An 11,940-nucleotide genomic window follows, 5' to 3' on the forward strand; every position below is an offset into this window, starting at 1 on the left:
AGAAAGAAAGAAAGAAAGAAAGAAAGAAAGAAAGAAAGAAAGAAAGAAAGAAAGAAAGAAAAGAAGGCAAGCAAGCAAAGAAATCGAGGAAGAAAGAAAGAAAGGAAGAAAAGAAAAGAAGGGGAGGGGAGGGGAAGATGTGAAGTGAACCAGAGATATAAACACATGTTTTGTTGGGGGTCAGAGTTTTGGGTTCAACTTCTTGCTGCACCACTCAGGAGTTGTGTGACTTTGGCAAGGAAGATAACTTTGTGCCTTCATCTTTAGTACAGCTTAGTCCTATCTACCACACAGGGCCCCTGTGCATATTAACTATGACAATGAATAAAAGGGTGCTTCGTGCAGGGCAGGTTCTCAATAAGTGTTGGTTCCTGTTTTCCAGAGGAAGAAAGTTTTTCATATCAAGTATGGGAGAGAGATAAAAGGCAGTAAGACAGTAACCAAAGCTTGTAAAGGTAAACAAGTCAATTTCAAAAGCAGTAGGTTCTTTGTACTATTCCCTCTGTCTGATGTACAGATAGGAGTATTTAGACAATGATTGTTTTCTTCTCCCAAAACTATCCAAATAAACTTTCTTTTTTGAAACTTAGGCAAACAAAAAAATAAATAAAGATTCCAACCAGGTAAGAAGCTGGAAATTAAAATGCCTTACTCTCTGCACTTGTCTCAGGCCATTGATCATTTTGCTTTTGTTCAAGACAAATATTGAGCATAATATTGAGTAAAATAATTTTTGTTTTATTTAGGAACTGACGAGAAAATGCTCATCAGCATTCTGACTGAGAGGTCAAATGCGCAGCGGCAGCTGATTGTTAAGGAATATCAAGCAGCGTATGGAAAGGTAAGATCATGTTGACATGACAGGCAGTAAAGACGTCATCATTACAGTACCATGGTCGCTCCCACGTGGTTATGCCCACAGTCTTCTGTTTCAGGCTGAGTATAACAGAAGATGCCCTGTGCATCCAGTCAGGAGCCGAGAATGCGAGTCCTGGTTTTGCCTTGAACTGGCTGACTGGCTTTGGGCATATTACTTGGTCTTTCTGAACCTCAGTTCCCTCACCTGTAGAATAAGGAGGTTTGCCTTAGCTCAGTGGGTTATAAATCAGAAGTGATTTTGCTCCCCAGGGGATAGTTGGCATGAATGGAGACGTTCTGATGATCACAATGGGATGCTGGGGGATACTTCTAGCATGTAGTAGGCATAGGACAGGGATGCTACAAGCATCCGAGAATGCACAAGGCCACCCTCCACAACAAAGAATTACCAGGTCAACTATCTGACTAATTCTAGCTTAGATAACCTTTCGTTTCTCTTCTAATTTTAAAATAGTTATGTAGTTATAGGTCTAATTCATTCAGCAAATGAAAATTTAGTAAGTAGCAGAAACCATATAAGAACAAGTAACTTTGGGAGGCCAAGGCGGGTGGATCACCTGAGATCAGGAGTTCAAGACCAGCCTGGCCAACATGGTGAAACCCCATTTCTACTAAAAATACAAATATTTGCCTGGCATGATGGCATGCCCCTGTAATCCCAGCTACTTGGGAGGCTGAGGCCTGAGGCAGAAGAATCGCTTGAACCTGGGAGGCAGAGGTTACAGTAAGCTGAGATTAATGATTGTTCCAGCCTGGATGACAGAAAGAGACTCCATCTCAAAAAAATAAAAATAAATGTAAGACTTGGTCTTTGCTACACAGTTGATTTGTCCAACACCTATTTTGGGGTACTACTTTGTGTCAGGAGATATCCTAGACATTGGAGATATACTGGTATAAAAGGCAGATCCTGCCTTCTTTCATTGAGCTACCATTCTATTAGAATACAATAAACAAGTAAGTAAAAATAAGTTCAGATATGATAAGTGATATGAGAGAACTAAAATGGTTGATATGATAGACAATGACTGATGACTGGCTCTTGCAGATAGGATGATGAAGGAATGTCAGTGAAGGGTTGGTACCTTACTCCCCACTCAGCCTGAATGATAATAGGGGTTCTGCTCTGCTTGATCAGTGAGAGATGGTATTTAAGATATAGCAAATACAAAAGCCCTGAAGCAAAAACAAGTTGGGAATTCATGTGAGAAATAAAGAATTCCAATATGGCAGGAATGTAGAAAGTGAAGGGGGCAGAAGAAAGAGATGAGGCCGGAGAGAGGTTGAGAACATGCTAAGCCGTGGGTCTTTGTAGAGTTTAGATTTTATCCTAAGGGCTACAGGGAACCACTGGAGGTTTGTAAGCAGAGGAATAATATAATGCAGTTTTTATTTTTAAAGGATTATTTTGGCTGCTATGGATAATGAACTGTGGAGGGAAAAGGTAGAAATGGACTGGGCTGACCGTTGATAGGGTCTAGTGTCCATCCACAGGCAGCTCAGGAATTACCTCCTGGGAGTGTTCTCCAGGCCCCCAGACTCCATGAAGACACCCTTCTCTGAGGTCCCATTATCAGAAACTTAACGTATTATATTGAAATTTTATCCTTGAATATTTCTGCTTTTCCCATTAGGGCAGAATGTCTTAGGATAAGGACCTTGTCTAACTTACCTTTAAAGACCTAGCACAGAGCAGTTGCCCAGAAAACAATTGTTGAATTGAATGAATTGCCTAGCTTCTGGGCAAGACAACACTTTCACATATAGAGAAGGTGAATTATCTATTGGCCTTTCAGTATTTCCAAAATCTGGAAGGAAGATGGAGGTGGAGGGAACAACCATTTCTCACAGTGGAATAGAATGAGAGCTGTGAAATAAGATTCAGCTGCAGTGGCTTGGATGGAGGACAGATGGTAGTGGAATTTACCATTTAGAGAGAAAAAAAAAAAAACCTGTGGGAATTAACGCAGTGCTGATAACACTGAACACCATCCTATTTGTTTCAGCAGGAATGTGCCCCTGCTGCGCCCCCAGGGGTGTGGTAGTATTGGTCTGTGCCCACAGCAGTGCAGCAGGCTCAGAGGCTACCAGCCTCTGTTTCAGAGCTGAAAATAATCAGGAGCAGGAATAAACATTACTCAGTATTATGCTTTCGAATATTGAAAAGAAAAACCTTCTTACCTTCCTTTAAGCAGAGGAGATGGACTGTACTTATGTGTGAAAACAGTGCTCTAAACAATATCAACAGGTAATACCCATAAGAGGCTAAGTTCTAGAGTGCCATCGCCCTGTAGGATGACTATAGTTAACAATAATATAGTTTCAAATAGCTAGAAGGAGGATATTCAATATTCCTAACACACAAAAAAAGGTTAAATGTTTGAGATGCTGGGTATGCATTTACTTTGATCTGATTACCATACATTATGTGTATCAAAACATCGCTATGTACCTTGTGAATATATACAATTATTATTTGTCAAAACAAATAAGTCTAACATATTGCCACACTTAGGGTTTCTTTTTCTTTACTTGTTGCCAGAAAATTGCTTCTGATGCCACCCAGTTCCATGTTCTTACCCGAGACAAATGACCGGCCACTGTCCTCCTTTCCCCTTCCTCTTGGAGCTCTTTGGGAGTCACAGAGAAACAAGACACCCAGGAATAGAGCACCTTCCAGTGAAGCTGGGTGTGCATTTATAAGGGTTCCTCTTCCTCTTCCCTCACTCCAACCCAAACGTTGAAAGCATGGGGGACCTAGGAAATGCATTTTAATGCAGTTCCTAACTGTGACACTCATGGAATCCTCCTATTTGGCTCTCCTTCAAAAAACCTCTAGAAAACAGAACAATTTGGAAGTAATTATAAAATGTAGATTAATATTCATAGAAATATTTTCAACACTTCTGTTTATTCCCTGTGGATGGACATGTTTTGTCTGATTTTGTTACATATGTTCATCTTTCACTAGGTGACTTTAGAAAATGAGAATGGAAAAGTATTTCACATTTTTCTCCTTGTCTTTTTCATTTTAGGAGCTGAAAGATGACTTGAAGGGTGATCTCTCTGGCCACTTTGAGCATCTCATGGTGGCCCTAGTGACCCCACCAGCAGTCTTTGATGCAAAACAGCTAAAGAAATCCATGAAGGTATGAGCCCCCTGAAAGCCATTTCTGCCCGGGGTTTGACCAAATAATCAAAAATGGTGACTTTCTTGCAGTGCACACTTGTGATGGGGTGACTTGGATGCCATTTTGGTCTGTACTCTCCCAGTGGTAGAATGACTCTGAAATAGGGAACAGTTGTAGAACCTTAAGCCCAAATGTTCCTGGGCTGGAAGAATTTTGTCATATCCTTTGTTTGACATGAAGAGTCAAGTTCTCCAGTTTGTCATCATTGAAAGTAAATGGCACTGTCATTAACCCCAACACTCAAGCTAAAAACCTAGCATTATCCTTGAGCTCTCGTTTTTTCTTACCATTCCAAGCTCCCAAATCTATCAGCAAGTTTATTAATTTTACTTCAAAGTCCATTGCTACTGCTCTAGTCTGACCACCATCATCTCTTGACTGGATCATATCAATAGCCTTCTAATTGGTCCCTTTGCCTCCACTTTTGCCCACCTCAAATTCATTCTACACAGAATAGCCAAAATTATTTTTATTAATTTATTTTAAAAATCAAATTATGCTATTTACCTGCATAAATTTCCAATAGCTTTGAACGCTTAAAATCCAAGCTTCTTATCATGACCTTCATCACCCAACATAGCGCAGCTCCTGTGTAACTCTGGGACTTTTAAAAATTCTATCTATATCAATGAGGGTTCCCCAGAGAAGCAGAACCTATAGGCAGGACATAGATGTTAAAAGATTTATTGTAAGGCGAGGTGCAGTGGCTCGTGGCTGTAATCCCAATACTTTGGGAGGCCAAGGTGGGTAGAGTGCTTGAGCTCAGGAGTTGGAGGTCAGCCTGGGCAACTTGGAGAAACCCTGTCTCTACAAAAAATTAAAAAAAAAAAAAAAGCTAGGCATAGTAGTGCATGCCCTATAGTCCCAGCTACTTGGGAAGCTATGGTGGGAGGATCCCCTGAGCCCAGAAGGTTAAGGCTGCAATGAGCTGTGATTGTGCTGTTGCAGTTTGGTCTGGGTGACAGTGAGATCCTGTCTCAAAATAAACAAAAAAATGTATTAGAAAGAACTGGAGGCCATGGTGGGAGGATCACTGGAGCACAGGAGTTTGAGACCAGCCTCAAACTGAGCAACATAGTGAGAACTCGTCTCTACAAAATATTTTTAAAACCAGGCATGGTGGCTCATGCCTGTAGTCCCAGCTATTTGAGAGGCTGAGGTGGGAGAATCACTTAAGCCAGCAGGTCTAGGCTGCAATGAGCCATGACTGTGCCACTATACTCCAGCCTGGGTAACAAAGTAAGACCCTGTCTAAAAAAAAAAAAAAAAAAAAAAAAGAAGAAGAAGAAGAAGAAAAATTGGTTACATGATTATGGGACTGGTTAGGCAAGTTCAAAATCTGTAGGACAGGCTGTCAGGAAAGGCAGGCTGGAACTCTTGGACACCAGTTGAAGCTGCTGTCCACAGAAAGAATTGTCTTCACAGAAGCCTCACCTCTGCTCTTAAGACCTTTCAACTGATTGGATCAGGCCTGACTAGAAAAGGTAATCTCCCTTGGTTAAAGAGAATCAGTAATAAATTTAAATTTTATGTACAAAATACCTTCACAGTAACACCCAGATTAGTGTTTGGATAAGTGGCACTATAGCCTGGCCAAGTTGGCACATAAAACTGACTTTCATACCCCCTCCTCCTCATTCATTAATGATGTAGCTACACAGGCCTTTCCTCTGCTCCTTGAACATCATAAGCTTATTCTTGTTTGAGATCTTTATACATGATGTTTCTTCCATCTGGAATGCTTTTCCTCCAGATATTTTCCATTTTTTCACTCAAATATATTTTCTTAGCTGCATTTACTACTGTCTAAAAGTATCTTGCCTATTTATTTATTTTTGAGACAAGGTCTCTCTTCATTGCCCAGGCTGGAGAACAGAGGTGAATTGTGGACCACTGCAGCCTCGACCTTCCAGGCAAGCAATCCTCCCACTTCAGCCTCCTAAGCAGCTGGAACTGTAGGCACACACTGCCACACCTGGCTAATTAAACATTTTTTTTGTAGAGACAGGGTCTCGCTATGTTGCTCAGGCTGGTCTCAAACTCCTGAGCTCAAGCAATCCTCCCTCCTCGGCCTCTCAAAGTACTGGGATTGCAGGTGTAAGCCACTACACCTGGCCTTGTCTATTTTTAAAATCCATTTGTTTATTATCTTTTCATCTAACTAAAATGCAAACCTCCGCCCTGTCAGGGAACCTGGTAGGTCTTGGCCTGTATCTTTTGTTCCTAGAGCAACTCCTGAAATGAAGTGGGTGCTCAACATATTAACTAATAGGAAGGAGGAACAAGAAGAGCCTAGATCTGAGGCATAAGCCATATTCTGCCTTGCTATCAGGGAATTGAGTTACCTTCTTTCTGTGGAGGACATATGGACATCTGAGAAGCAGATGCAAAATGGAATTTGATGTACAAAAGATTTTTTGTGAGAAATGTCTGTGAAGGATAAAGAGGAGAAGAGCAGGGTAGGTGGGGTGAACCTTCAGACTGCAGTGCAGTCCTGACCTTTAAGAGGAGTGAGGAGAGGAAGTAGGCTGAGACAGGAGGAGCCTCAGTGCATAGTGCAGCTCCCAGAAAGCTTTGGCAGGCTGTGGGGGAGCCCCTGAGCAAAAACTGCCCTTTGGGGGAGTTCTGTGTTGGGCACAAGTGGCCCAGCTCTGGTACCCCTGCTGATTGCAGTCACTGGCTGATGGCCCCCTGGAGAGGGCATGACCTCAGTGTGAACTCTGGTAGATCCAAAGTTGTGGCAGTTGAAGGCTGTTAGCCAACTGCGTTCTTTGTAATTGATTCTCTTGAAGTGAAATGTGAGCATTGTATCTCTATGGCATCCCATGAGGAGGGTTTAGCAGGTGTAATTGTAAGGGTTAGGTTCACCAATTAGTGTCAGAACAGTTTCTCTTTTACACAAAAAAAATCCGGAGTAAGCAGCCCTGAGCAGGCTGTGGTGGCACCACCATTATCAGAGCCTCAGGCTCCTTCTATCTTGGGGCTATGCCACCTTTAACCCATGGTTTTCACTTTCTGGTTAAGATGGCAGCTCAAGACTCAGCCATTATATCTTCATTCCAGTCAACTCAAAAGAGCAAAGGACAAGGAAGGGTTGACTCCTTCACTCTAAAGATACTTCCTAAGCATGCATATGATAATTCTGCCTATATTCCATTGGTCAGAGTTTAGTTACATGGACATACTTCACTGTAAAGGAAGCTGAGAAACATAGCCTTTATTTGGGTAGCTATGTACCAAGTTAAAAATTGGGGTTTCTATTACTAAGCAAGAAAGACAAAAGAGATATTGTGGGAAACTAGGAATCTCTGCCACAGAGAGACAGAATTCAGTCTCTGTTCATATGCTGCATTGGCCTTATTTGATCAAGTCTTAGTGTACATGACTTTTCTTGGAGTCACAGTGTGATTCAGTGACCTTGATGAAAAAAGGGCTGAGAGGTAATTAGTCCCCATGCAAGCCGGGCCCCTGACACACTTTTCAATCCCCTGAGGATTTGAAAAGCTCCCTGTATGAACAGGATGATACATGCTGATAGACCCAGTACAGTAATACAAGGATAAACTCATTCAAAAGTATTGTAGAGCCTTTTATAAACATAGTGGTATGTTTGAATGTTGGTAGGGTTAATCCTGTTAGACTATCACTTCTGATCTTGAATGACACAGGCTTTTTCCTTTATGCTATTTCTTCCTAGAATTATTTAATTGATTTTTACACAAGAGTGAAAAATTTGATATCACTTTATTCCAAATGATTTATGTTATTTTAATACTAAAATATATGGAAAAATGAAAGCTACTTTAGAGCAATAGAGAACCTTGTATTGGTTTATTCAAAAGTGTCTTTCATCTGTATAAAACAAGGTATTAAAGACCAAAAAGCATGAGATTAAGCTTTTTAATTGTTCTAAAAATTCGGTTTTCTTTTCATTTTTAGGGCACTGGAACAAATGAAGATGCCTTGATTGAAATCTTAACTACCAGGACAAGCAGGCAAATGAAGGAGATCTCTCAAGCCTATTATACAGGTATCTTATTTTCTGCTTATCTTCACCACTGTTCACACATATGCGAGCCAATGTTGCTTTTCCCAGAATCCCCTGTCTCTTCATGAGGCATTTTGAGAAGACAAGACTTATAAAAAGGAGAATACCTTCTAAAATCAACTAAAGACTATGGGATTCCAGGAAAAATTGAAATGTGATCTGAGCTAGAGATTGCTACATAATAATGGCATTAATGCTTTACATTTATAATATTATAGCTGCAGCAGATTTTGCTCTCAGCAATCTCTCATTGATTGAATTAACCATTTTTATCAATGTAAGAGATTCAAATCATATTTTATTATTAGGTGTTAAAAACCACTCAGATTAGATCCAAGATTTTTGGTGTGGGAAATTAGATTAATTTAGAGGATGTGTTGAGCATAAGAATTCAGTAGAATTAGCTGAAGACCTAATAGTCTGCTGGTTGTATAAAATTAGAAAGTCTCTGCAATGCAGTTCTGACTCTTAACTACCCCATGTTAGTGCAGACTTCACAGGTTTAGATCACAGTCCCCACAAGACTACCTTTACCTAAGACACCAGCCCACAAGCTCAGGTGTTCCCAGGCTACTCATGCTTTTAACCAACAGGCTCCAAATTCAGGGTTCTCACTACCCTCTCAGGTTCAAAAGCCCACTAGAATGACACAGAACTCAAATATTGATAAATGCAGTATTACCATAGAGGAAACAAATCAGGGTCTGCGTAGGGAGAGATTTGGAAGTGTCCAGTGGAAGCTTCCACCCTCCTGAAATATTGATGTATCATTATCAACCAGCAAGCTCATTTGATTATTGATAGTCATAGTTTTTATTAGAGTTTCATTATAGAAGCATGATTGATTGAACCATTTTTCATATGATTAAACTTAATCTCCAGTCCCCCTACACTCCCCAGAGGTCAGACTGATATTGTGGCTCAAAGCCTCAACCCTTTAATCACATGGTTGGTCTTTCTGATGTGATCAGCCTTTATTGTGAGTCATCTTGTTAGCATAACTGAGCTGTAGTCCAGGGGACCCACCATGAATAATAAAGACACTCCAATGACTTGGGAAATCCAAAGGATTTACAGTTTATCTCCCAGGAACCAGGAATAAGACCAGCCCAATTCTTTACTATTCGACAGCCCCCTAGAACCCTCTCCAAGTACTTTAAGGGAGCCACAGTTTCTGTGTTTGTGTCTCATAGAGGTCAGTTGTGTCACAATAGCTTTTGCAGTGGGAAAGGCCCAAAGAAGGAGTACATATTGGTCCTCAGATGGGTGTTAAAGAGGTTGCTTTGGGAAATTCTTGTTAGACGGTAAATACTTCAATGACAAGTGACTCTTTTTTTATTGATGTATTAATTGGATTCTATTCAGAAAAACAGAAACAGCCCTAGGCATTTTAACAGAGAGAATGTAATATAAAGCGTGGCTTAAACTAGGCACAGTGGCTCACGCCTGTAATTCTAGCATTTTGGGAGGCTGAGGTGGGCAGATTATATGAGCGAAGGAGTTTAAGACCAGTCCAGGCAACATGACAAAACCCTATCTCTTAAAAAAAAAATACCAAAAATTAGCCGGGTGTGGTGGTCTCAGCTCCTCAGGTGGCTGAATTGGGAGGATCACTTGAGTCTAGGAGATTGAGGTCACAGTGAGCCTTGATCATGCCACTGCACTCCAGCCTATCTTGGAAGAAGAAGAAGAAAAAAAAAAAGAATTGCTAAACACCTTTCAGAGGACTGAAAAAGCAAAAAGGGAACAAACGGATTCATGCAGAGTACAACTCCCCAGAGCTGGGAAAACAACAGAAAGTGGTTGAAGTTGTCAGAAACTAGAAGTTAGAAGAGGGACATACCTGGCTGATGTCAGTACCCCAGGGGCTCAGAGCAGAGGCTTAAGGAGCAGGAATTGAGGCCTATGAAAAGAGGGCTCCATCTGGTTGAAGCTGGTACCTCCATGGGGGCCAAAGTGACTTGTTCTAAGAACCTGGAGCCAGTTGCTGGTGTCAGGGTGAAAGGCCTTCACTGGGTTGACACTGACATGAATAGCCATTGACCACCTTGCACTTCTTTCCACCCGCTGCCTTCCCATCCTCCTCTACTCCCCACTACTTGTGAAACCTCATAGGAAGCAGGTACAGAAACAAGTAGACAAGAGAATTGCTTAATCATTAATGCACCAAAGGGCATGTTGTAGGTGTTTAAAGTATTTCAGGTCAACAAGGTTTGCATATTTTACAAAACCCATCAGAGCCAGGCACTGTATCTCAAGGTGGCTTGGTACTTTCTGGTGTTTCTTAGAAGAGCTGCTGCTCCCAAGTAGACCTGCCCTGTGACAGATCCCTGGAGCCTGGCATTTAGGTACAAACAGTCCCAGGATGTAAGCTTTATGAGGATGAAGATTTTTGTCTATATTGTTCACTGCTGTATCCTCAGTTCCAAGAACAGTGGAGGAGATAAGTGTAAATATTTATTAAACGAGTGTCCTCAAAATTGAGGTTAAGATCTTAAGAGCCAAGTGAAACTTCTAGCATCTGGGATAGTGTTTTGCAGATATGACAAATGATAATAGCACAAAGTTACCAGAGCCTCAATTTCTATGTGAGCAACACTGTCTAAGGTTACAAGGGATACTACTGCATCAGGGTTACCTTGGTTACTACAGATTAATGATACATAAGAAAATCAAGAAGGAAATCGTCTCAATCATGCATAGCCAAGCTTTACAGAGATTCAAGTCACAGCACTACCTGAGGGACCCAGATATCTTGTCAGTCTCTTGGCAGCTGGCATCCACTGCCGCCTGTGCTAATGTTTTCCGTGACAGTAACTGTTCCTCTTCCTTTTTGCTGCCATTGTTCTTGACACCAGCAAGTAACATCTCCTCCCTTACCACGTGGTGTTTGTCTACCCAAGCCTTATAAGTATTGTGCATAGTTTTTGGTTATTTTTGGCTACTGTTTTCTTCATTATTTCTAGGAGTCTTATATTTCTTTGTTATTCTACTACCTTTGTCTCCTTTTCTGTGTAGCTCGCTCCCTAAGAGAGAAGATATAATGGGTTCAGGAAGTCACTGTCAAGTTGGCCCTCATAACAGGACCAGAAGTCTTGTATAGCTTATCCAGTGCTGTGGCACAACAGAGTCTAAATAAATAGAGATCTAAATTCTTAACTTTTTCAGTATTCTAAAGTAAATGGTGTGTGAGAGAACACCGAAACAGGGATCAAGAACTCAAAGTTCTAGTGCCGACACCTATACTATTAGAATATGATATCTATTATTATACTCTACTGTGCCTCAAAATGCATAAAGTCGTTGTCAACTTAGATTGAAATAATTTTTTTAGTCTAATTTCCCACAAAATATTTGAAGTAAAGGGAGAGGCTGTGTGAAATGACTTATAAAGTCTCATCTAAATAATTTCAAAATTATAAAATACTTCCTCAAGTTCTAACATATGGGAGTTTCATTCTTTTACTTAATATTTTCAAATTTAAAGTTTTTTTTCTAACTAGAATGAAGGATAGATGTAACAATATCATAACCATTAGGTTTAATGATGCCTACTAAATATTATTATCATTTAGAAAAATAACATTTTTGGTACATTTTACTTAGATGAATTGCTTTGAAAAATTACAGATTTTATTAAAAATAGGTTGAAACTAAAATAATGCTGGGGAAGTTTCCATCTCAACGCAGTTCTTGCTGTTGGATAATCTCAGACCACTTTCTATAACTTTCATTAATTTAAAGAATAAGCATTCTCATGACTGATTTATAGAGTTCTTGAGAATGATGCAGACAGATTTTCTTTTTTTTTTTTTTTTTTTT

General features: G+C 40.4%; 1 protein-coding gene across 1 annotated transcript in view; it reads left to right on the forward strand.

The window, feature by feature from the left end:
- The window catches only part of ANXA3 (annexin A3), a 59,976-nt gene that overhangs the window by 27,746 nt on the left and 20,290 nt on the right, over window positions 1-11,940 (forward strand). The window contains exons 4-6 of the mRNA XM_017540024.2: window positions 747-841; window positions 3,915-4,028; window positions 8,010-8,100. Of these exons, the coding sequence (XP_017395513.1) occupies window positions 747-841; window positions 3,915-4,028; window positions 8,010-8,100 (300 nt within the window). The remainder of the gene's footprint in view (window positions 1-746; window positions 842-3,914; window positions 4,029-8,009; window positions 8,101-11,940) is intronic.

This window comes from Cebus imitator, unplaced genomic scaffold (genome assembly GCF_001604975.1).
Source record: "Cebus imitator isolate Cc_AM_T3 unplaced genomic scaffold, Cebus_imitator-1.0 Scaffold123, whole genome shotgun sequence".
In the NCBI taxonomy this organism is placed as follows: Eukaryota; Metazoa; Chordata; class Mammalia; order Primates; family Cebidae; genus Cebus; species Cebus imitator.